Consider the following 27,286-nt stretch of genomic DNA (forward strand, 5'->3'; position numbering starts at 1 on the left):
TATAATATGCTGATTCAGCCAATGAAGTACGTGGACGGAGTTCCAAACAAGGAGAACTCTCTGAAACCTCCTGGCAGATTAAAACTGTGTGCCGGATCGAGACTCGATCTCGGGACCTTTGCCTTTCGCGGGCAAGTGCTCTACCAACTGAACTACCCAAGCACGACTCACGCGCCGTCCCCACAGCTTTACTTCTGTCAGTATCTCGTCTCCACCTTCCAAACTTAACAGAAGCTCTCCTGCGAACCTGGCAGAACTAGCACTCCTGAAAGAAAGGATATTGCGGAGACATGGCTCAGCCATAGCCTAGGGGATGTTTCGAGAATGAGAACTCTCTGCTTCGTAGGACTGAACCCGAGAGCAACACTGTGAAGGATGTCGGCTTCCCATCAGTGTTATTATAGTGCGGCCTTAGCAAGTGGGTTAATCTCGATATATGCTAACGATAAACTATAAGAGTGCTTATGGAAACGAGACCAATATAATTAGAGCTTTTGCATAGTTGCTAGAAAACACACTACTGCCTTAGCTCTAATACGCATTTCGTTTTCTTCGTTCTTTCAGGAAGTATGACCCTTACGACTACTCCGTGTGAATTGGACACGATGAGCCTCTTCCAAGACCTGAAGCTGAAGCGAAGGAAGGTGGACTCTCGTTGCAGCAGTGATGGTGAGTATCAAGTTAAAACATTCTTTCTGTACCTGTCAATATAATCACTAAGAGAATACGTGTTGTAAATATGTCTGCTTTGACACACCAGCTTATCAAACAAATATCGGTCACATGTTGTGAGGCCATATTTCAGAAACGACGACACTATGTTGCAAAATAGTTTATGTTTTCGTGGTTACTTGCCGACGTATTGCCTGTTCGCTTTTGTCCGGGTCACCGACAGGCGTTTGTTTAACGATTTTCCTGGCGTTTCACCAACACGAGTGAGTAATACTGTCAAAAGTTTCTCCTCGACCACCAACAGTGGAGGGTGAACATTTGACAATGCTAGCCACTCGTGCTGGCTAAAAGTCAGGAAAATCGTTGAACAAAGACCACCCGAAGATCATGAGAGAGAACCCAACAGGCAAAATGTCTACACTGCATTGGTTAGGTACAGAAAACTAAATAACAGAATCATCACACTGTGAGATCAGCATCACTTTGGCGAAGGGAGCTAAATTCTACAGCTGACGTATTTCAGATTTATTTCCGTTAACAATATGTCTGCTTTGACACACCAGCTTATCAAACAAATATCAGTCACATGTTGTGAGGTCATATTTCAGAAACGACGACACTATGTTGCAAAATAGTTTATGTTTTCGTGGTTACTTGCCGACGTATTGCCTGTTCGCTTTTGTTCGGGTCATCGACAGGCGTTTGTTTAACGATTTTCCCGGCGTTTCACCAACACGAGTGAGTAATACTGTCAAAAGTTTCTCCTCGACCACCAACAGTGGAGGGTGAACATTTGACAATGCTAGCCACTCGTGCTGGCTAAAAGTCAGGAAAATCGTTGAACAAACACCACCCGAAGGTCATGAGAGACAACCCAACAGCCAAAATGTCTACACTGCATTGGTTAGGTACAGAAAACTAAATAACAGAATCATCACACTGTGAGATCAGCATCACTTTGGCGAAAGGAGCTAAATTCTACAGCTGACTTATTTCAGATTTATTTCTGTTAACAATATTACCACAATACTCTGCATGACTGTATTTTTGCCCATTGCATTTCTATCAACAACTGTACAAAAGGGTCAATCTGCTCATCATATCTCAGTAGCAGGTTTACTACGGTGAAATGTTTCCTGCAAAATTTTAGAGAGGAAGAAGATAAGCGATTTACTGTTCCATATCAGATTCCGATACATAAACTGCATTACTAAAGTGTTCCGTGAAGTATTATCCATGTATCTTGGCTGCACCTGATCGAGAATTGCTTCCTAGATGAGCTGTCATACTTGTTAATCGGTATGAGAGGTATGTAGCGAGCGAGGTAGAACAGTGGGAAAGGCACTGAACTCGTAATGTTGAGGAATGGGTTCTAAATCCTCGTTCGTCTATCATGATGTAAGTCTTTCATGGATTCCCTGAACAACTTCTGCGAATGCTGAGAAGATCTTCTAACAAGACAAAAGCCGATTTCCTGCCCTAGCCTTCTCCAAATGAGCCAGTGCTTCGACGCTAATGACCTCGGCATCGTAGGGACGCTTACGTCTTGTCTTCTTCCTTTGACTATATCGGAAAGGTCATGTAACAATCGTTATGTCACACAAGTCGTTAGGGTGGATTAGGAAACTACGACGTAGTGTCTATTCCTGTTACAAGTACGCGTTACGAAATCACACTGTGCGCATTTCTACGAAAGAAAACTTCAAACGAAATCAATAACTGATACCAAAATCTGTGCAACGTCATTAACGTGGTTTAAATAAAAAGAAACTTCGCCCGCGTCTTTGCTCATCTGTTAAAAAATGCGTGAACAGTTTCAGTATGCATTTTGTATGTCTTCGACCTTCTGCACAGAGGAGGGTGCAAACAAGCAGTGAGAACGCCGTTTAACCAGTTAAGCTCAAGAGCCTTCTCCGCTTCGCCACACGGGCCTTAGAAGGACAAGGAGGGGGCCCATTAACTATTTGCAGTGATTTGTACTAAACGGTCCACTTAAGGTGGCACTCGGCTACTTAGGGCGAAGGCTTCTGTAGAATCTGCCGCAGCTGCCGATCAAGTTGCTGTGTCTTAACCACTCTGCTATTGGCCTGATTCCCAGTGCTGAGTTGGAGCACCTGTGAACGCTGCAGGAGAAGCTCTCACATCCCTGATAGACTATTCAGAATTATATTCTCCATTGACGCCATAATTAATACTAAATTAATTCTATTTTTTCCAAAGTCTGTGGCTGGTTCCTTCTTAGAGCATTGTCAGACGAGCAAATGTTTCCAATTTTAGTAGCTCACTAGTCATGGGATATTGAACATCAACAATATCGAAAGATGTGGTTACAATTGTCAAGCTTCGCATCGTCGAAGATATAATGGAATGAAAAAGGCTGCGAACTCCGTTGCTGACACTAGTGTGGTGGCACTCGAGCCAGAGGTAGCCGGTTTGATTCCAGGTGGTGGAAGAAAGTTTCCTCAACAGTACGAGGTGCATTCAAGTTCTAAGGCCTCCGATTTTTTTTCTCCGGACTGGAAAGAGATAGAAACATGCACATTCTTTTAAAATGAGTCCGCGTTCATTGTCAATACGTCCCAGAGATGGCAGCACCGTACGGCAGATGGAATTTTACCGCCAGCGGCGAGAATGAGAACTGTTTTAAATACTTAAAATGGCGACGTTTTCCTTACTTGAACAGCGTGCAATCATTCGTTTTCTGAATTTGCGTGGTGTGAAACCAATTGAAATTCATCGACAGTTGAAGGAGACATGTGGTGATGGAGTTATGGATGTGTCGAAAGTGCGTTCGTGGGTGCGACAGTTTAATGAAGGCAGAATATTGTGTGACAACAAACCGAAACAACCTCGGGCTCGCACAAGCCGGTCTGACGACATGATCGAGAAAGTGGAGAGAATTGTTATGGGGGATCGCCGAATGACTGTTGAACAGATCGCCTCCAGAGTTGGCATTTATGTGGGTTCTGTGCACACAATCCTGCATGACGACCTGAAAATGCGAAAAGTGTCATCCAGGTGGGTGCCACGAATGCTGAAGGACGACCACATGGCTGCCCGTGTGGCATGTTGCCAAGCAATGTTGACGCGCAACGACAGCATGAACGGGACTTTCTTTTCGTCGGTTGTGACAATGGATGAGACGTGAATGCCATTTTTCAATCCAGAAACAAAGCGCCAGTCAGCTCAATGGAAGCACACAGATTCACCGCCACCAAAAAAATTTCGGGTAACCGCCAGTGCTGAAAAAATGATGGTGTCCATGTTCTGGGACAGCGAGGGCGTAATCCTTACCCATTGCGTTCCAAAGGGCACTACGGTAACAGGTGCACCCTACAAAAATCTTTTGAAGAACAAATTACTTCCTGCACTGCAACAAAAACGTCCGGGAAAGGCTGCGCGTGTGCTGTTTCACCAAGACAACGCACCCGCACATCGAGCTAACGTTACGCGACAGTTTCTTCGTGATAACAACTTTGAAGTGATTCCTCATGTTCCCTACTCACCTGACCTGGCTCCTAGTGACTTTTGGCTTTTTCCAACAATGAAAGACACTCTCCGTGGCCGCACATTCACCAGCCGTGCTGCTATTGCCTCAGCGATTTTCCAGTGGTCAAAACAGACTCCTAAAGAAGCCTTCGCCGCTGCCATTTAATCATGGCGTCAGCGTTGTGAAAATTGTGTACGTCTGCAGGGCGATTACGTCGGGAAGTAACGCCAGTTTCATCGATTTCGGGTGAGTAGTTAATTAGAAAAAAAATCGGAGACCTTAGAACTTGAATGCACCTCGTATTTGCCTGGCAAAGAGAATGGCGGTGGTGAAATAAAATTCCTGATTACCAGATTTTTCCGCAGTGTCCTGGTTTAAATTCCTAACCTGTCCGAAATGTCTCCTAAAACGTTGGCGTGTGACGATGTTGATTGTTATAATTTTATTACTGTCTAGGGTATACACTATGCACCCCGTAAGTTACGAGGGGCACTCAAATTAAAACAAGACAGATGGAAAAAAGCTAAGTAAACTATTCATTATTTCAAAAGTAATCGTCATAATTGCTAATACATTTATCCCACTGTGACAGGAGACAGTCAATGCCTTCATGGAAAAACGTTTGCGGTTGCCTATGGAACCATGCTGTACTCAGGCTTGGCTCTCTTTGTCTGAAAGAAACCGATGGCCACGAATGTCTTTCTTCAGGATTCGAAAAATATGGAAATCCCACGGAGAAAAATCGAGACTGCACGGGGGATGCATAAAGGCTTCGCAGAGAAACTTCTGCAGCGTACTCGAAACCATCTTGGCAACGTGTGGACGGGCGGAGAGGTGCACACCTCGGCATAATCATCACTCTGTAGGCAACCGAAAATGTTTTTTCCATGAAGGCCTTAACAGTGGGATAAATCTATAAACAGATTTGGCGATTATTTTTGAAATAATTAACAGTTCACTTACTTTTTACATCTGTCTCGTTTTCGTTTTCAGTTGACTGCCCCTTATGTGATATAGAATCTGTAACTATTACAGATACAGACAATAGTAGCGAGTAGAGGATGATGAAACAAGCAAATAATTTAGGTAAACATAGGTCCGGAAACCAATGGTTTCCACGATAAGGCCACATTTTCTGTCTGGCCGACTTACTGGTTGTGTATACTTTCATTTCCTGAAACACAAGCCAGTCTATCGTTTGGATGTTTATGATGAAAAGATGCGTATGTGGTACATGCATGTTGGTGTACCGGCACAAATCCATGTGACCTTTGTAGAATACGTAACACGAATCTTTGCCTTCCGGAGTGGCCGTGCGGTTCTAGGCGATACAGTCTGGAGCCGAGCGACTGCTACGGTCGCAGGTTCGAATCGTGCCTCGGGCATGGATGTGTGTGATGTCCTTAGGTTAGTTAGGTTTAATTCGTTCTAAGTTCTAGGCGACTGATGACCTCAGAAGTTGCCGCATAGTGCTCAGAGCCATTTGAACCATTTGAACGAATCTTTGATAAGTGTATCGATCCTGGCTCGTCAATACCGATGCCTCCCACGTCCCCTGCTTTGAACCCGTTGGATCTATTTCTGTTGAGGATACATCAATATGCTAAATAATTCACAAATGTAGGTCTAATAAATATCCTTTTCGTGCACAAACGAACAGTAGACAAAACTGTGTTAACGAGGAATGCTCTGCATTGCTTGCAGTCTCACAACACGAAATGTAGCTTTACTGGCTTCCGGGAAGTCTTGAACACTAACAGCCTAGCCCGATAATAGACAACTTCACTGGCTGCCGGCAAGTCTAGAACTCTCTCACACCCAGCGTGGATCACTTTCATGGCATCGTTCATTACAACTAGACAACAGATCGAGTTATTCGGGCTGTTCATCAATGTTATAAGCCCTCTGTTGTTCCTGATCTATATTAACGACATAGTAGACAATCTGAGTAACCCTATTAGATTGTTTGCAGATGATGCTGTCATTTACCGTCTTGCAAAATCATGAGATGACCAAAACAAATTGCAAAATGATTTAGGTAAGATATCTGTATGGTGAGAAAAGTGGAAACTGACTCTGAATAAAGAAAAGTCTGAAGTTACTCACACGAGTACTAAAATAAAGTCACACATATCTTAAGGCTATAAATTGAACTAAATACTTAGGGATTACAATTACAAATAAAATAAATTGGAATGATCACATAAGTAATGTTGTGGGTAGAGCAAACCAAAGACTGCGATTCATTGACAGAACACTTGGAAGGTGCGACAGGTCTACTAAAGAGACTGCTTACACCACGCTTGTCCGCCCTATTCTGGAGTATTGCTGTGCGTTGTGGGATACGCATCAGGTGGGACTGACGGATGCCATCGAAAAAGTTCAAAGAAGGGTGGCTCGTTTTGCACTACCGCGAAATAGGGGAGATAGTGCCACAGACATGATACGTGATTTGGAGTGGCAACCATTAAAACAAAGGCGTTTTTCGTTGCGACGGGACCTTCTCATGAAGTTTCAATCACCTCCGATTGCGAAAACATTCTGTTGGCACCCACCTACATACAGTGAAATGATCTCATGATAAGATAAGAGAAATCAGGGCTCGCACAGAAAAATATTTTCCCGCTCTCCGTTCGAGAGTGGAACGGAGAAAGACAGCTTGATGGTGGTTCATTGAACCCTCTGCCAGGCACTTTATTTTGAATAGAAGAGTAATCAAGTAGATGTAGATGAATGTTCTTACGACTCAAATGCTATTGTCAGATTATTTTCTTTGGTGCTTCTTAATGACTACACTGATGAGACACCCTTTGCGCTTACGCAAATTTCTATTTGACGTCTTGTTTAAAAAAATATTATGTAATGAAGTAATAAGTTTTGGTGAGCACGCAGGAACCCAGCAGACAACCAGAGTGTAGGGTATTTCCAGCAGTGCCACATCAGCTAAATGAAGGGCCCTACCGAGCTATGGTACCGTGTGCGAAAAGACACATGTAGCGTTCCTTGGTCACATACACCGATCAACATTTTCCGTTGTTTGCTTCTGTAGAATAATTATGGTTCAATGAGCCAAGAACGTTACACAGTGTGTTATAACGGTTCCCACTCGTAACCTCTAAGAGAGACAATACGATGTCATAAGAACTTGTGACTGCGTGAATATTAGTATCAGATCACATGCTAGTAAGCAGGAGAAACCATTTCACCTGTTTCTCCGTATTTATTTGGAGAACCGAAGCGGCAGCGTCTGCCTTCCGCGTTGTTTTATTTACAGTTAAACGATCCATGTGTTTCACGTTTTTGCTTTTCATTTCATGGGATGGTGTTAGTTCCATCGTTGGCACCCACGGGCGCTAAAACTGAAACTGATTACAAATCAGAAACTTTACAGGCTAATTTGTGCGTTCGAGGACCGATTGATTCTCAATGTAGACTTCAGTACTTTCCACAACTGCTAAGAACAAAGTTAAAGGAATCACTTCTCATGCTGTTATTGATGGACCGTGTGCGTTTTTAGGTTGTAGATTTGATTTTGCTGTGAGTCAGGTTGGTGCTACTCCGCCTGGTAACTGTAATGGTTGGTTAACTGTTGTGTTTGCTAAATGTGGAGGCATAAGTGAGTACGGTGGCCTTGAGAGTTTTGCTCGTAGAAATGTAATTTCTTATCGTACTTTTCATTTTAGTGAAGTTGTAGGTGGTAGTAGTTCTTATTTAGTTCCTGCGCAAGCTTTGTCTATACGTACTCGTGGTCGCAGGAAGGTAGATGATGATGAGGCTGTATATTTTTGGTGTAACGGTCATGGTTGCTGTGAAGATGTATCACTTGTTGGTGACTTAACTCTGTATTATCGTAAATAAAGCGTTGACCTTGAATAAAAAGACTTTCCAAAAGCCAGGGAGCGATTCTTCTTGGTGTTTTGGCTCTCTGGGGCCCTCTGGAATGCTCTCTGTGCTCTCTGCGACGCCCCTCTCTCTGTGTGTGTCTCTGTGAATGTGTATCTCTGTTAGTTGTAATTATGAACTATGGTGGACTGCATGAAAACGACTCGGCACCCGGTCACACACACGCTACCCTATAATTGCTTCCCATAAAATACTTGAAACACTATTGCGGTTCCTCTAAAAACTAACAGCCGTATTAGTTTTTCGATCTTCTGAGGCGCATGCAGAAGAGATGCCCTATAAATACGTCTCCGAAGGTTTGTGATCCTCATCACTTCTACGAAATTAGGCATTGAATACACTTCCATTAAACAACCCTATTAATTAAAGGTTCGTATTAAAATCTAAGAAATGATGGTTAGAATTTATCGTCACGTCGACATCCATGTTCTTAGACACGGAACACTAGCTGAGTTTGACAGGGGTGACGAAAGAAATGTTTTTGTTCAATGTACCATGGACTATGTCTATCGTTTCAGTTGTGCGACTGGAATCCGCTAAAAGTTCGGTTATACGATGAATCACACAAATCTAAACGCTGTCAATTCAGCTAAACACCTAGGGATTACAGTTACGAAAACTTTCTATTAAGATAATGTTGTGGGGAACGTCAACCAAAGACTGCATTTTATTGTCAGAACAGTTAGAAGATGCAACAGGGCTACTGAAGAGACTACCCACACCACACTGTTTCAACCTCTTCTGAAGTATTGCTGCGCAGATGGGGTCCTTACCAGATAGGATTGACGGAGGGCACCGAAAAAGTTAAACGAAGGGCATCTCATTTTGTATTATCGCGAAACAGGAGAGAGATTGTCACGGATGTAATCTGCGAGTTGGGTTGGCAATCATTTTAAAAAGGCGGTTTTCATTGCGAAAAGATCTTTTCACGAAAATTCAATCACCAACTTTCTCCTCAGAATGTGAAAATATGTTGTCCCCCACTTACACGGGAAGAAATGATCGTAATAATAAAATAAGAGAAATCAGAGATCGCACGGAAAGATTTAAGTGCTCGTTTTTCCCGTACGATGTTCGAAATTTCAATGGTAGAGAAATAGCTTGAAGGTGTTTCGATAAGCGCTCTGCCAGGCACTTAACTGTAAATTGCAGAGTAATCACGTAGATGTAGATGTACCATCCTGGCAATCGCTTGAAGAGATTTAGAGAAGCCACTGAAATGTAGAGATACCGTGACTGGACGACAGTTTGAACAAAATTTCTCCCGAATGCGAGTCCAGAGTGTTAATGAATTCACGTCCTAGGAACCGGTGGATCACGGGTCATCTTGCAAGCTCACACGTCCCGTGTAGAACGGGCTTAATGACCTCTATACCCTAATTTTTTCTTCTTTCCTTAGGTCGTTCCAGTCATAAGTCGTAAAAAGGGCCTGAGAGTGCTATTGCGCCTCGTAATAATTTCTGAGACAGTTTTTTTGGTCAGACTGGCTAGCAGTGTGTTGTGGTTGCGCAGAAATCCTGCCATTGTAAATTTTTTTAAATTTTCTACATACCTACAGCTCTTACTCCCTTCGTCGTACAGGAAAGAGTTGCGAGCCAGACTGGCATTAAGTGAGGACAGGATATCCTTCTCAAGAATTAAGCGCTGGAGAAAGTGAAATCAGGTTGTGAGTCCTGTATCGTGTGTCTGCAAATGCGATGCGGTCGTTCACACACTCTCTCACTGCAGAATATCAAACTACCTCTGGCTTCGATTACCGGTTATCATAACGCTAATAATTTTTCTTATTATTCTAAGAACTGACTCCGTTTTATTCAATTTCCGTTAGCGTAAGATAAGTATAGCGTAACGTATGGCAGCCTACTTGCCGTGTAGCATAATGAAGGAGACTGGTGTCAAGTAGCCATTATTTGAGCAAGGATATGTTTCATTTGCTTAATCAGCCAACTGCGGCGGCTTGTAGCCTACAAACATCAATAGAAAATCGAATATTAAAATAGTACTCCTTGCTCAACGTGTGAAATGATTCACGGCCAGATTTTTTTTACAACCACTCATGATGTTACTCAGTTGGGTTTAAATGACAGTTTGAGATGGTGAGACTCATAGAAACTTTTTCTCAGACTGATCTGTAGCTTCTTCTTTTCTCTTGTTATGGATGCTCTTTTTCCACCTTAAGACTTCTTGCATCAAATAAGAGAAATAAAATGCGAAATGAAGGTCAAACCATAAAAACGGTACGAGTGAATCGTGAAGGCATCCTAGCCGTGTGTGAAGACGTGTGAGGAGCTGAAAAGTGAGGCAAATGTGTCCTGCATATGGAACCGTCTCGATATTCACGTAGCGACTTAGGAAAGCCTCCGGGACGAGCATTTTATTGTGAAACTTGCTCCCTCTGGATATGTCTTAATTCCGGTGCCAACTCGTTACGTACTAGACTTGAAGCAGCCAATAATGTGAGTTTCGGAAATCAATACGTCTACTTTCTATCTTATATGTGTACAGCATTTGATTCCCAACTGAACACAGAATTGTGTCCAGTAATAATTTCAGTGTTTTGACTAAATTAAATTAACAGTAGTCAAAATTATACGTATAATAACCCTTGCCTAAGTGGAAGAGAGAGAGTTAAGAATACAACATTTTTCAGGCAAGTCATATTTTTCAAACAGTCGTTTTTGTGGATCTCCAAGTGGCAGACTCGAGCATTAATACTAGCTTGTTAACTCCTAGCTTGTAATAAACATTTGAAAGCGGTTATAAATAACTAGTTGTAAAATATGATGAATTGGTGGTAACGCTGTAATGCAGTATATCCCTAGCCTGCAATAAGCTGTTATTAAACGCCGAAACGTTTTTGTTACGCCATTGTGTGCGAATAAGAAGTAGATAACTGACTCTCCCCCGTCGTGTAGTAAAGAAAAACCTATTTACTCAGAGTCGAGAGAGAATATGTAATAATTAGTGGTACTGTCGGAGCTCCAGATACGGGGTCTCGCTGTCATGTTAACGTTCCTTTAGAAGATTTCAGAAAATAAATTCAATGAATAGAATGTGCAGTATGACATAAAACAAGTGTTTTTCCAAATATATAACTGCGCTGTCTGGATATTTCTGAGCTACAAATGCAGGCAATATCTTCCTTCTTACCAATTAGATTAATATTCGGCAACCATGTTTCTCTTCCTTCAGCCCCCCCCCCCCTTCCCCACCCTTGAAATAGAAATATCACACGTGCACTTCATTTCTTGCTCTGAAATTCAACACTTACCATTTCGTCGTTAGAGCAGTGGTAGCCGTGAAAAGACGCTAAAAGTTTAACTCTGCCTTCGATTAACGGCACCTAGTGATCCATCGTTATGGAAAGGATCATTAAAGCGGAGAAATTACTCTGTCGTGATTATGCCCGCACGACGGGAGTTAATAGAGTTTGAATGCGGAATGATAGTTGGAGTTACACGCGTGGGACATTCAGTTTCGGAAATCGTTAGGGAATTAAAGATTCCAATATCCACAGTGCCAAGAATTTGCGGAGAAAACCACATTTCAGGCATTAACTCTCATCGCGAAAAACGCAGAGGTCGACGGCCTTCACTTAACGACCGAGAGAAGAGTTGTCAGTGCTAACAGACAAGCAACATTGCGTGAAATAACAGCAGAAACCAATGTGGGACGTCTGTTAGGGCAGTGTGACGAAATTTGGCGTTAATGGGCTATGGCAGCAGACGACCAACACGAGTGCCTTTGCTAACAGCACGATATGGCTTGCACCGCCTCTCCTGGGCTCGTCACCATATCATTTGGACCCTAGGCGACTCGAAAATCGTGGCCTTGTCAGGTGAGTCCCAATTTCAGTTAGTAAGAGCTGATGGTAGGGTTCGAGTGTGGCGCAGAGGCCACGAAGCTATGGATCCAAGTTATCAAAACACTGCACAAGCTGGTGGTGGATCCATAATTGTGTGGGCTGTGGTTACTTGGGACAGACCGGGTCCTCTGGGTCAACTGAACCGATCGTTGACTGTAAATTGTTATGTTCGGCTACTTGGATATCATATGCAGCCATTAATAAACTTCATGTTCCCGAATAACAGTGGATTTTTTGCGGATGACAATGCCCTATGTCAGCGGGCCACAGTTTTTCGCGATTGGTTTGAAGAACATTCAGGACGTTTCGGGCGAATGATTTGGCTTCCCAGATCGCGCAATTATGGACAGCTACAGAGGCAGGACGGCTCAATATTTCTGCAGGGGACTTCTGACGACTTGTTGAGTGCACACCACGCTGAACTGCTGCACTAAGCCGGGCAAAAGGAGAAGCGACACGGTCTTAGGAGGTATCAAATGGCTCTGAGCACTAAGGGACTTAACATCTGAGGTCTTCAGTCTCCTAGAACTTAGAACTACTTAAACCTAACTAGCCTAAGGACATCACACACATCCATGCCCGAGGCCGGATTCGAACCTGCGACCGTAGCAGTCGCGCTGTTCCCGACTGAAGCGCCTAGAACCGCTAGGTCACCGCGGCCGGCCAGGGGGTATCCAATGTCTTGTCACTTCAGTGTAAAATACATGGTTGCCAATTAACAAGTTACTGTGTATTGAATAGCGGCCCCAGAGGATAGACAGGTAGGTTGTTCGAGTCCTGCTATATCCGAGTTTGTTTTTTTTTTTTCTTTTTTTCAATCTTAGCGTTTGCTAAATGGTTGTGGTACTTCCTTACGAAATTAATAGAACTAACTTCTGTAATACGGAGTGAGTTTGTTCGAGTTGGGGAACTTCTATAAGCTGGTGCCCTTACTGACTGAACATGTATCATTTTTTTGTGTTAGTACAAGTTCACGGATACTGAAGTTTTTATTAATGTATACCGCAGGCAGGACAACATGACTAGCGTATCGATAAGGGAGAAAATTTTAATAAACCTAAACTTATTGTTTAGTCAAATAATGCCGGGAAGTGCCGCTAGAGAGTGCTGAGAGCGCAAATTGACGTTAACCACCCGTGTGCCGACGGCACTATGTCTCGTGACGTTGGAAATCCCCTCTGCGTGCACGTTAAAGTCAGCTGCCTCGTCCCGTGTGCCGACGGCTTTGGCGTGGCAGCTGACAGAAAGAAACGGGGACGAGACAGCTGCGGAGGCCCGGCCGCTAACGAGAAAGTGTGAGCGCCAGCCGGCGGAGAGTGAGTGGCGGCGGCGGCGGCGGCGGCGGCGGCGGTGACGTATGAGGAAGTGAGCGCGAACTGGCCGTGCGGCGTGCGGCGTGTAGGTGAAGGCCGGAGGAGAAAGCGCGTAGAAAGCGCCGGCTGCCGCTGCCCGCCCGCCCCATAGCGCGCGCCGCTGCAAGGTCGCAAGGCCACGCGCCCATCAGCCCCAAATACACCATCACTCCGCCCGCTCGTTGGCAACTTTATGCGACTTCTTACGACTGGTCTCGGATCAGTGTCGTACTTCTAGGCCGCGTGCCCAAGTGCCGTCTCGACTACTGGTGTGCACTTTAAATGTGCCGTTACTGCCTTTCGATACCGCATCCAGTGACATCAGAGGCAAAGGATGACACGGCGGTCGGTCGGCCCCGCTTGGCGCGAAACTTTATTTCTTTACTGTGTGTACGCTGCATAACAGCAGTACTGTAACGAATCTGTGAGCAAACTCACAAATAAAATATCAGTATACCGACTGATTGAGATATCAGATTTAGAGGTTGTAAAACTGCCATAGGCCACAGTAGAGTGCCACAAGTCAGCGTTGACAACAGTATTTTCACAGAAGCTTTGGTCAGTTGAGGTAGTACATTCGTTTACCAGTACGTTAGGTGTGTTGCATAACTATCAGGCGTTTCCTGATTTCGATCGCCTTGTTTGCGTATGCGAACAGTGTCTTACTAGATTCCCCTATACACTGGAAGCACCAACCGTCTAGAAACTGACTGAGGGTATGCAAAGGGCCGCGTAAGCTACGGAACATTTTTGTTCCACATAGTTATCCTCCTGTCTGTTACTTAAAAACAAACAGCATTTATAGCAAACCTGACCTTGTCAATGTGTGTTTCAGGTTTTATTCGAAAATCGTTGATTTGTAACGGGGAACAGAGGGATGTTGTAGAAAAAATACAGAAAACAATATAGATTTATCATATAGCGCAAGAAAACCTAATCTCGTCAGCAAAAAGGTAAAATAAAATGAGTCGCAAAACAGAAATATGTCAAACATCGCTTCTATACTTCGTCGAAGTTACATAAAACATGTCTCTGTTATTCGTAAATACCTTTCCTTGCCTTGGATCGTGATGAAAACGTTCTATTGAGTACAAAATAAAAACGATATATGTAATTTTTGTGTATGTAAACTGTACTTGCATCAAAAGTAATTGCTTTGGTTACATAAAAGAGCAGAAGTTACGCGATCAACTAATCGTTATTACCTATAAAATCCAATTTAGATTCTTTAAGTATATCAAATACACAATGGACGAACACTGATACTGTGTGGTTCTAATTATGTGGAAAAAAAAAGAAACTGTCGGCTTCCAGTTTCTCTCTTATACATTCGTTTATGTTTCATTTCCCGCCAATGCTACCAGTACTACCGGTAATCCTAACTTTTATTACGTCATTTATATAGTGTGCAACTCTAATCAGATTGGATTAGTTGTGCTTTTTGTTCCATGACCCGCCCGAATGGCCTTGCATGTTAAAACGCCGCTTCCGGGACGGGAACGTGCGCCGACCCCGAATCGAGTTTGCCAGGCGCATAAATAACGAGGGTCGTTGTGTCGGCCAGCCTGGATGTGGTTTTTAGGCGGTTTCCCACATCTCACTAGGCGAATACTGCGCTGGTACCCATCTCCCGCCTCAGTTACATGGCAAATCCGTACGTAACCACGTCGACCCTTCACCAACGGTGGACGAAGCCACAAGAAAAAGAATTTTTTGTTCATTAGCTCCATAATGTGTAGATATTCAAGGATGAAGAATGTCTCATGAAACAACAATACGCAGTACATCTTTATCTACATTTATAGTCCGCAAGCCACCCAACGGTGTGTGGCGGAGGGCACTTTACGTGCCACTGTCATTACCTCCCTTTCCTGTTCCAGTCGCGTATGGTTCGCGGGAAGAACGACTGCCGGAAAGCCTCCGTGCGCGCTCGAATCTCTCTAATTTTACTTTCGTGATATCCTCGGGAGGTATAAGTAGGGGGAAGCAATATATTTGATACCTCATCCAGAAACGCACTCTCTCGATATCTGGACAGCAAGCTACACCGCGATGCAGAGCGCCTCTCTTGCAGAGTCCGCCACTTGAGTTTGCTAAACATCCCCGTAACGCTATCACGCTTACCAGATAACCCAGTGATGAAACGCGCCGCTCTTCTTTGGATCTTCTCTACCTCTTCCGTCAACCCGACCTGGTACGGACCCCATACTGATGAGCAATACTCAAGTATAGGCCGAACGAGTGTTTTGTAAGCCACCTCCTTTGTTGATGGACTACATTTTCTAAGGACTCTCCCAATGAATCTCAACCTGGCACCCGCCTTATCAACAATTAATTTTATATGATCATTCCACTTCAAATCGTTCCGTACTCATACTCCCAGATATTTTACAGAAGTAACTGCTACGAGTGTTTGTTCCGGTATCATATAATCATACAATAAAGGATCCTTCTTTCTATGTATTCATAACACATTACATTTGTCTATGTTAAGGGTAAGTTGGTACTCCCTGCACCAAGTGCCTATCCGCTGCAGATCTTCCTGCATTTTGCTGCAATTTTCTAATGCTGCTACTTCTCTGTATACTACAGCATCCTACGCGAAAAGCCGCATGAAACTTCCGACAATACATACTAGGTCATTTATATATATTGTGAATAGCAAAGGTCCCATAACACTCCACTGTGGCACGCCAAAGGTTACTTTAACGCCTGTAGACGTCTCTCCATTGAGAACAACATGCTGTGTTCTGTTTGCTAAAAACTCTTCAATCCAGCCACACAGCTGGTCTGATATTCCGTAGGCTCTAACAACACGTTTACAAAGAAAACTAAATATGCTAGTAAACTTTCACAGAGCCCAAGTTAAATACTACTCATATATGTGACATAAGTCAAAAAATCTTAAACACATTTTCATTTAAAAGGTAATAACAAAGACCGATGTGCATATGATAATTCTTAGGCTATTGTGCCACGCATTAAAGACAAAATCCGTTTACAAGACATTTACATCGATCACATTCCTGCACCGAAGAGGCACAGAAGTCTGATTTTACGTAGGGTCTAATACTCGCATTATCTGATATTATTACTAATACGGGGTGTTTCAGAAGTGATGATCAGTATGCAGCGATATGACAGGAATGTTCATTCGAAACAAAAAAGTCAAGTAAACATGGGTTCTAAAACGCATACCTTAAGAGCGATGAGCAATTTTTGATCTTCGATACTGTGAAACAAATCTCTTGTACTGCAAGCTCTTTGCTTTCCATAATCTGGGAAGTGGTAATATGGACCAAAAAAATAAAAAAATGTCCGGTAAACATGTGCTCTAAAATGCATACCTTACAAGTTATTAGCACTTGTTCATTAGAAGATCTGTGTTTGAAAGTAGCGAAGACTTGTTGATCAGAAGAGTTTCGTTTCAAAGTGACGACGCTGAACAAGTGCTTATAGCTCTTAAGGTATGCATCTTAGAGCACATGTTTACTGGACTTTTTTTCTTGTTTTGGACCATACTACCACTCCACGAAATGTGGAAAGCAAAGGGCTTGCAGTAGAAGGGATTTGTTTCACAGTATCGAGGATGAAGAATTGCTCAAAGGTCTTAAGGTATGCGTATTATAGGCCATGTTTCCTTGACTTTTTTGTTTCGAATAATCGTTCCCGTTATAGGCCTATATCTCTGACATCGATCTGTTGTAGAATTTTAGAACATGTTTTTTGCTCGCTTATCGTGTCATTTCTGGAAACCCAGAATCTACTCTGTAGGAATCAACATGGATTCCGGAAACAGCGACCGTGTGGGACCCAACTCGCTTTATTTGTTCATGAGACCCAGAAAATATTAGATACTGGCTCCCAGGTAGATGCCATTTTCCTTGACTTCCGGAAGGCGTTCGATACAGTTCCGCACTGTCGCCTGATAAACGAAGTAAGAGCCTACGGAATATCAGACCAGCTGTGTGGCTGGATTGAAGAGTTTTTAGCAAACAGAACACAGCATGTTGTTCTCAATGGAGAGACGTCTACAGACGTTAAAGTAACCTCTGGCGTGCCACAGGGGAGTGTTATAGGACCATTGCTTTTCACAATGTATATAAATGACCTAGTAGACTGTGTCGTAAGTTCCATGCGGCTTTTCGCGTATGATGCTGTAGTGTACAGAGAAGTAGCAGCATTAGAAAATTGCAGCAAAATACCGGAAGATCTGCAGAGGATAGGCACTTGGTGCAGGGAGTGGCAACTGACCCTTAACGTAGACAAATGTAACGTATTGCGAATACATAGAAAGAAGGATCCTTTATTGTACGGTTATATGATAGCGGAACAAACACTCGTAGCAGTTACTTCTGTAAAATATCTGGAAGTATGAGTACGGAACGATTTGAAGTGGAATGATCATATAAAATTAATTGTTGGTAAGGCGGATGCCAGGTTGAGATTCATTGGGAGAGTCCCTAGAAAATGTAGTCCATCAACAAAGGAGGTGGCTTACAAAACGCTCGTTCGGCCTATACTTGAGTATTGCTCATCAGTGTGGGATCCGTACCAGGTCGGGTTGACAGAGGAGATAGAGAAGATCCAAAGAAGAGCGGCGCGTTTCGTCACTGGGTTATTTGGTAAGCGTGACAGCGTTACGGAGATGTTTAGCAAACTCAAGTGGCAGACTCTGCAGGAGAGGCGCTCTGCATCGCGGTGTAGCTTGCTGTCCAGGTTTCGAGAGGGTGCGTTTCTGTATGAGGTATCAAATATATTGCTTCCCCCTACTTATACCTCCCGAGGAGATCACGAATGTAAAATTAGGGAGATTCGAGCGCGCACGGAGGCTTTCCGGCAGTCGTTCTTCCCGCGAACCATACGCGGCTGAAACAGGAAAGGGAGGTAATGATAGTGGCACGTAAAGTGCCCTCCGCCACACACCGTTGGGTCCCTTGCGGAGTATAAATGTAGATGTAGATCCCTGAATATTGACCATCACTTCTGAAACATCCTGTATGCACGCATCAGACGCTCTACAAAAAAATTCGTCAATGGAGCAGAAATAGTTAGCCAATAACAAATCCTTTAAGCACCTCTTAAACAGAACTTTATTACCTGGTAGATAAACTTATGACTGCCGGCACGTTGTAGAAAATATGAGAGACGATCAAAAATTTCCGTTCGAATTCCGTACAGTCCAGAATCGGTATGTCGATCAAGCAAAATCACCGCGAGCATTGAGGCAATCATCCCATGGACAGACCACGTTGAAGATAAGCGTTTGGTAAAACACTGTGGCCAGCTGTGAGAAGAAGTCCTTAACTACCTGTTTTTGCACATCTTCGTCCGACAGGAATCGTCGAACCTTTAGTGCATTTGTTAACGAACCGAAGGCGTGATAAACACATGGAGGGAGATCAGGACTATAGGACACAGGTGTTCGAGTGCCTGCCACTTGAGTTGGCGTAACTTCTGCGTTATGACATTTGCGATAAGGGGACGCGCGTTGTCATAAAGGAGCAGCACCTCTTGTCGCACCATTCCACAGCGGCATTCTTCGACGCATATGCTGCCCTATACACATGCTTCATTCTCCGATGGATGTCTACCGGTGCCGGCAGACAAGAAAAGAGTACCAGTAAGTTGGGCCTGTTTGGGAGCGTTTGGTAATAACGCAGGCACAGTTCACGTTTCCGCATTTACCGCACGCACGCTGGAAAGACACGAATGCCACACTAATCCCTTTCCTACATGTCGGTGCTTATATAACCGCATCGGATTCGCGCTTCGATATATACACTGCAGTAACGCCGTCAAACGAAAACCCACAAGGTTAGCCGAGCGCGCTAACGCGCTGCTTTCTGGATTCGGGTAGGCGCACCAGCCCCGGATTGAATACGCCCGGCGGATTAACGACGAGGGCCGGTGTGCCAGCCAGCGTGGATGTGGTTTTTAGGCGGTTTTCCATATCCCCCTAGGTGAATACCGGGCTGGTCCCCACGTCCCGCCTCAGTTCCACGGCTCGCAGGCATCTGAACACTTTCCCGCTAGTCCATGGATTACATTAGTCCCAGACAGTTGGTGTACACTAATTCCTTCCCGGGGGGTATGGGGTGGTGGCAGGAAGGGCATCTGGCCACCCCTCAACCAACATTTCCACATCCGATTAACCATGCCGACCCTGCGTATCCGCGGGAAAAACGGCACGAGCAAAAGAAACAAACAACGCCGTCAAACGAAAACTTTCTGAACGCCTCTTATATGTGTTCCTGAATAATGGACAGCTTTCTTTTTACCAAAGTAAGTGACTAAATCTTTGTGAAGATTATTCTTATTATGTAGTATTAATTCCATGAGCCGGTCGGGGTGGCCGAGCGGTTCTAGGCGCTACAGTCTGGAACCGCGCAACCGCTACGATCGCAGGTTCGAATCCTGCCTCGGGCATGGGTGTGTGTGATGTCCTTAGGTTAGTTAGGTTGAAGTAGTTCTAAGTTCTAGGGGACTGATGACCTTAGAAGTTACGTTCCATGGTGCTCAGAGCCATTTGAAACATTTGATTCCATGAACTGAACTGTTGGTTTACAAAAGAGATATGTTATTCGTGACAAATATCATTTAGGAATAAATTCACTAACGGAAAAAAATCGCAACAGCAAGAAGGAGTTGCGCGACATAAGCGAAAGTTGGTAGGCGTATTTCTACATCTGAATTTCGCGCCAGTCGCATAAAAATGGCGCTAGTAGCGAGACCATGAGGATGTAAATAAGGTTTGCTTGAGACACACGCTGTAACGGTCGTGAGCGTTGCTTACCATTGACACTAAACGTGGTGAGTTGATGTTCGTCAAGAAGGCGTTTACAGCGAGAAAGACGCCATTATCGACGTCTCACTGAGTTTGAACGAGGTCTTGTAATAAGGCTACAACAAGCTGGGTGTTGTTTCTGCGATACTGCAGAAAGACTTGGCAGGAATGTAGCCACTGTAGATGACTGCAGGCAGCGGTGGTCACGAGAACGTACGGTTGCAAGAAGACTGACCTGCAGCAGCGATCTGAGCAGCAGTTGGCACCTCAGTGGCACAACTGACTGTTACAAATCGGTTGCTTTAAGGACAGCGCCTAGCCAGACGCCCTGTAGCGTGCATTCCACTGACCCAAGACCACCGCCATCTGCAACTTCAGTTGTGTCAAGTGAGAGCTCATTGCAGGCCAGGATGGAGGTCGGTCATGCTTTCTGATGAAAGATAGTTCTGTCTCTGTGCCAGTGATAGCGGTGTGTTCGTCAAAATAGTTCAAGTGGCTCTAAGCACTATGGGACTTAACATCTGAGGTCATCAGTCCCCTAGACTTAGAACTACACTACTGGCCATTAAAATTGCTGCACCACGAAGATGACGTGCTGCAGATGCTAAATTTAACCGACAGGGAGAAGATGCTGTGATATGTAAATGATTAGGTTTTCAGAGCAATCACACAAGGCTGGCGCCGGTGGCGACACCTACAACGTGCTGACATGACGAAAGTTTCCAACCAATTTCTCATACACAAACAGCAGTTGACCAGCGTTGCCTGGTGAAACGATGTCGTGATGCCTCGTGTAAGGAGGAGAAATGCGTACCATCAAGTTTCCGACTTTGATAAACGTAAAATTGTAGCCTATCGCAATTGCGGTTTATCGTATCGCGACATTGCTGCTCGCGTCGGTCGAGGTCCAATGAATGTTAGCAGAATATGGAATCGGTGCGTTCAGGAGGGTAACACGGAACGCCGTGCTGGATCCCAACGGCCTCGTATCACTAGCAGTCGTGATGACAGGTATCTTATCCGCATGGCTGCAACGGTTCGTGCAGCCACGTCTCGATCCCTGAGTCAACAGATGGAGACGTTTGCAAGACAACAGCCATCTGCACGAACAGTTCGACGACGTTTGCAGCAGCATGGACTATCAGATCGGAGACCATGGCTGCGGTTACCCGTGACGCTGCATCACAGACAGGAGCGTCTGCGATGGTGTACTCAACGACGAACCTGGGTGCACGAATGGCAAAAAGTCATTTTTTCGGGTGAATCCAGATTCTGTTTACAGCATCATGATGGTCGCATCCGCGTTTGGCGACATCGCGCACATTGTAAGCGTGTATTCCGTCATTGCCATACTGGCGTATCACCCGGCGTGATTGTATGGGATGCCATTGGTTACACGTCTCGGTCACCTCTTGTTCGCATTGACGGCACTTTGAACAGTGGACGTTACATTTCAGATGTGTTACGGCCTGTGGCTCTACCCTTCATTCAATCCCTGCGAAACCCTACATTTCAGCAGGATAATGTACGATCGCATGTTGCAGGTCCTGTACGGGCCTTTCTAGATACAGAAAATGTTCGACTGCTGCCCTGGGCAACACATTCTCCAAACCTCTCACCAGTTGAAAACGTCTGTTCAATGGTGGCCGAGCCGGCCGCGGTGGTCTAGCGGTTCTAGGCGCGCAGTCCGGAACCGCGCGACTGCTACGGTCGCAGGTTCGAATCCTGCCTCGGGCATGGATGTGTGTGATGTCATTAGGTTAGTTAGGTTTAAGTAGTTCTAAGTTCTAGGGGACTGATGACCACAGATGTTAAGTCCCATAGTGCTCAGAGCCATTTGAATGGTGGCCGAGCAACTCGCTCGTCACAATGCCCCAGCCACTACTCTTGATAAACTGTGGTATCGTGTTGAAGCTGCATGGGCAGCTGTACCTGTACACGCCATCCAAGCTCAATGCCCAGGCGTATCAAGGCCGTTATTACGGCCAGAGATGTTTGTTCTGGGTACTGATTTTTCAGGATCTATGCACCCAAATTGCGTGAAAATGTAATCACATGTCAGTTCTAGTATAATATATTTGTCCAATGAATATCCGTTTATCGTCTGCATTTCTTATTGGTGTAGCGGTTTTAATGGCCAGTAGTGTGCTTAACCTAACTAACCTAAGGTAGCACACACATCCATGCCCGAGGCAGGATTCGAACCTGCGACCGCAGCTGCAGCGCGGTTCCGGACTGAAGCGCCTAGAACCGCTCGGCCACAGCGGGTGGCTGTGTTGGTCAGGAGGAGGCTAGTTGAGTGCCTGAACCAACCTGGCTATGGCCTAGATACAATGGAACTACACCTGCATTTATGGTCTGGGGTGCGATTTATAATGACAACAGGAGCACTCTCGCAGTTATCCCACCAAGACTGCAAGTTTGTACGTCTCTCTGTTGATTCGACCTGTTGTGCTGCCGTTCATGAACAGCATTTCATGGCGTGTTTTCCAACGGGATGACGCTCGCCCATACACTTCGGTTGTAACACAAAATGCACTACAGATTGGCGACATGTTGCCTTAGACTGCCGGATAACCTGTTCGATCTCCAATTGAGCACATGAGGGACATCATCGGACGTCAACTCCAGCGTCATCCACAACCAGCATTGATCGTCCCTCTATTGGAAATGGAAATGAGCGTTTGGCGTCATTGGCCGGGAGGCCCCTTACGGGGCAGGTCTTATTACATTCGACGCCACATTGGGCGACCTGCATGCTGGATGGGGATGAAATGATGATGAAGACAACACAACACCCAGTCCCTGAGCGGAGAAAGTCCCCGACCCAGCCGGGAATCGAACCCGGGCCCGTAGGGCTGCAATCTGTCACGCTGACCACTCAGCTATCGGGGTGGACGTCCCTGTATTGACCGACCAGGTGCAACAGGCATGGAACCTCATCCCACAAACTGACATCCGGCACCTGTACGGCACAATGCGTGCGCTTTTGTATGCTTGCATTCAACATTCTGGCTGTTACACCGTATACTAGTGTACCACCATTTCAAATTTGGTATGACTTTTCTCGCGCTTACATTAACTTGTGGTCTTGCAACGTTAATCATTTAAATATGTTTGTTCCCTAGGCAGATTTATTTCCGAAATGTCATTACTCTACGCTAGTTATTTCTTGGTGTTGGGATTTTTTTCCCGTCAGTGTACCATTCCAGAAGAAACTTGTGGAGACTCTTCCTCGCCATATTGAGTCCGTTATGAAGGTTATGGGCGGTGTTACACGGTGTTAGAGTCATGTCATACCAATAGTCTTTACTCTGACCGGCTGATGTGATACTGCACTAGCTCACCGCAACCCGCGAAGTCAGCAAAGAACTACACTGTCTGCCAGACATGTCATTATACGCTGACGCTGTGGAATGAATCGTCAGATTATGAAAAAAATCTACCAACCTTCAATAAGTACTTCAACGCATTCTTTTCTCAGCCTGTTTCGGTTGAATAAATGCGGAATTTGTTGCGGGACATCGTGGAATATTCCCGCTATAATTTCATGAAGTTTCGAAAGGTAGTGGCGGTATACGTAGCCATGGCGTCTGTAACGGTGGTGCGTCCCAAGCACAGAGCACTCGTTCAGCTTCTTTTGGCGGAAAATCGTAGGAGCTTGCAGAATGTCTACGGAGACCTGGCAGTGAACAAAAGCACGGCGAGTCGCTGGGCGAGGCGTCTGACACCATCGAAACAAGGTCGCGCTAGCCTGTCCGATATCCCGCTTGCCGACCGGCCGCAGACTGCTGTGATTCCTGCAATGCGTTCGTCTCCATAAAAATCCAAACGAACTTCTCCTTATCCGTGCCCCATGGCAACAAAAGGTCTCACACAAGTCTGCACACCCGGGAGGAGCTCACAAAACTACATTTGACAGGTCTTCCTCATCTTTCCTACAGCCCGGATCTGGCACCTTCTGACTTCGATCTGTTTGGCGTAATGCAGGGTGCACTCTTCGAGACGCAGTACGTGGATGATGGGGAGCTTGTTGGTGCAGCAGTAAGCTGGCTATGATGCCGACCACTAGAGTGGTATCATGTGAGCATACAGACCCTCGCAGTAAGGTGGCGTAAGGCCGTCGCATTGAACGGAGATTGTATTAAAATTAGCCCAAAGATGTGCAATAATATGGTGTCTTGGAATCCGGAATAAAACCAACAAGCTTTCAGAAGAAAAAGTGCTCTGATTACGATTGCATATCGCACTAGTCGATCAAGCACATGATTGCCTTTAATTTGTATCGTTACTTTTTATATTTGTCTAGTAAGTTTCGAGTCCTAAAAACAATGCCCTAACACAGTAATCGTGATGAATACCGAATTAAGAACGAATTTTTCTTTATGTAAGTGCATTACAATATCACCACAAATAATTAGCTCTATCGTAACAATAAAACGTCCGCCCGCAGTAGCTGATTGGTCAGCGCGACAGACTGTCAATCCTAAGGGCCCGGGTTCGATTCCCGGCTGCGTCAGAGATTTTTCTCCGCTCAGGGACTGGTTGTTGTGTTGTCCTCCTCATCATTATTTCATCCCCATCGACGCGCAGGTGGCCGAAGTGGCGCCAACTTGAAAGACCTGTACCCGGCGAACGGTCTACCCGACGGGAGGCCCTAGCCACACGACATTTACATTTACAGCAATAAAACAACGGTGAGGAATTTAACCGCTTTTCTACAAAACAATACATGTTTTTAGTAATTTATAATATTAGAAGCCAAGATTGATTGGTGTGAAATCGTTTATTTCATGTCCAGTTTCGACGGTAACTAGCTGTGATCCTCATATTCTCAGATCTCCCAGAAATATAATTACACATCCGTCTCGTCGGCATATTGTGAACATCCCCAATTATAATAATAAGAGACTGATGTGTAATTATGTTTCTGGGAGATCTGATAATCCTACATCAAAAAAAGTTTTGCATCACCCCGATTCCCAGAACTCTTGAAGATAGACGTTGACTGTAGATATTGTATCACGGACACAGTCCCTTTGACTGTTCAGAGATGTCACTAAACCCGCCCAAAGAAGAAAACAACCATTCATGAGAAGCATCTATTAGACAGAGGGGGTCAGACAGCCGATCAGTTCCAGTCACTCCACCAGGAAGGAGGTACACGGCTCGTGTTGTCTGTAGTTCAACCATACCTAGATGGTCAATACCGCGGTTCGATCGCGTCAGCATTGTTACTTTGTGCCAGGAAGGGCTCTTAACAAGGGAAGTGTTCAGGGGTTCGTAGTGAACCAAAGCGGTGTTGTTCGGACATGGAGGAGATACAGAGAGACAGAAACTGTCGATTACATGCCTTGCTCAAGGGCTACTACTGCAGTGGATGACGGCTACCTACGAATTATGGGCCGGAGGAACCCTGACAGCAACGCCAAAACGTTCAATAATGCTTTTGGTGCAGCCACAGGACGTCGTGTTACGACTCAAACTGTGCGCAAGATGCTGCATGATGCGCAATTTCACTCCCGACGTCGATGGCGAGGTCCATCTTTGCAACCACGATACCATGGAGCGCGGCACAGATGGGCCCAACAACATTAACATGCCGAATGGACCGCTCAGGATTGGCATCACGTTCTCTTCACCGATGAGTGTCGCATATGCCTTCTACCAGACAATCGTCGGAGACGTGTTTGGAGGCAACATGGTCGGGGTGAACGCCTTGGACACACTGTCAAGTGAGTGCAGCAAAGTGGAGGTTCCCTGATGTTTTCGGGTGGCATTATGTGCGGCCGACGTACTCCGCTGGTGGTCATGGAAGACGTCGTAACGGCTGTATGATACGTGAATGCCATCCTCCGACTGATAGTGTAACCATATCGGCAGCATATTGGCGAGACATTCGTCTTCATGGACGACAATTCACCCCACTATCGTGCACATATCGTGAATGACTTCCTTCAGAATAACGACATCGCTAGACTACAGTGGCCAGCATGTTCTCCAGATATGAAACCTATCGAACATGGCTGGGAAACATTGAAAAGGGCTGTTTATGGGCGACGTGACCCATCAACCACTCTGAGGGATCTACGCCGAATCGCCGTTGTGGAGGGGAGAATCTGGACCAACAGTGCCTTGATGAACTTGTGGATAGTATGACACGACGAATACAGGCATGCATCAATGCAAGAGGACGTGCTACTGGGTATTAGAGGTACCGGTGTGTACAGCAGTCTGGACCACGACCTTTGAAGGTCTCACTGTATGGTGGTACAACATGCAATGTGTGGTTTTCATGTGCAATAAAAAGGGCGGAAATGATGTTTATGTTATCTCTATTCCAATTTTCTGTACAGGTTACGGAACTCTCGCAACCGAGGTGATGCAAAACTTTTTTTATGTATGTACATGCGTGTAGTGTTCGTCTTTGATGGGCACTGAAGCAGTTGAACGTTCTGTGCCAGGCGACGAAGAATAAAAAATCATTTGCGAAGTAGGTTTAGAGCGTTCACTAGGACAATGGCTAGAAACATGTAGAATGTAAAGAAAATGAGGAATCTAGTAAGAATAAATATTTACGGTGAACACGTTTAAGGTTAGCCTACCAGATATTTTATAGTAGTAATCACTCTGAAAGGACCATTGTGCAGATTGCACCGTAATCGTACATGGAGTCAGCATAGCGCTAATAGAGACATTAATGAATTTTACAATGACACAAACCTTGGAACAGGGTGTCGTAGTGCATCTTGTCTCTAAGAAATGTCGAGGTTGGTAAGGTTGCGACATGTTGCTCAAGACTCGTGTGCTGGCTTCGCAGCACCACTAGAACGTTCGGTGAAATCGAAAGCGTGGCAGCGCTGTCTGCGTCAGGGGCCTTGGGCGTTTAGCGTCAGATGACACAGAAATAGCTGTCGACGAGAAGTAAAGTATGCAGTTTATTGAAGTTACGTACATTAGTCACTATTAACAGTAACAAATAATTATGCCGCACTTGCTGAAGCTACGCTATTCACTTTCGGAATAACCTCGTCTACAAAGACAGGAAATTCAAAGCAACACCGAATATTATTCTCCAAGTAACCTTGATGGGGCATGGAGGGTGCAGAGACAAATGTTAGACAACAGTTACAGACGTCCAGGATACGATCCCAGGTTGGTTCCAATTGTTTTCTGTGGTTTTGGCTTTCCCTCGCAGACAGTGCTCTCCTAATGTC

General features: G+C 45.0%; 1 protein-coding gene across 1 annotated transcript in view; it reads left to right on the forward strand.

Annotated features, from left to right (window-relative positions):
• Nucleotides 1–569: 569 nt before the first annotated feature.
• Nucleotides 570–27,286, forward strand: part of LOC124722698 (hormone receptor 4-like) — a 138,114-nt gene continuing 111,397 nt past the window's right edge. Inside the window, exon 1 of the mRNA XM_047247836.1 lies at nt 570–669. Within this exon, the coding sequence (XP_047103792.1) occupies nt 570–669 (100 nt within the window). The remainder of the gene's footprint in view (nt 670–27,286) is intronic.

Source organism: Schistocerca piceifrons, chromosome X, assembly GCF_021461385.2.
Source record: "Schistocerca piceifrons isolate TAMUIC-IGC-003096 chromosome X, iqSchPice1.1, whole genome shotgun sequence".
In the NCBI taxonomy this organism is placed as follows: Eukaryota; Metazoa; Arthropoda; class Insecta; order Orthoptera; family Acrididae; genus Schistocerca; species Schistocerca piceifrons.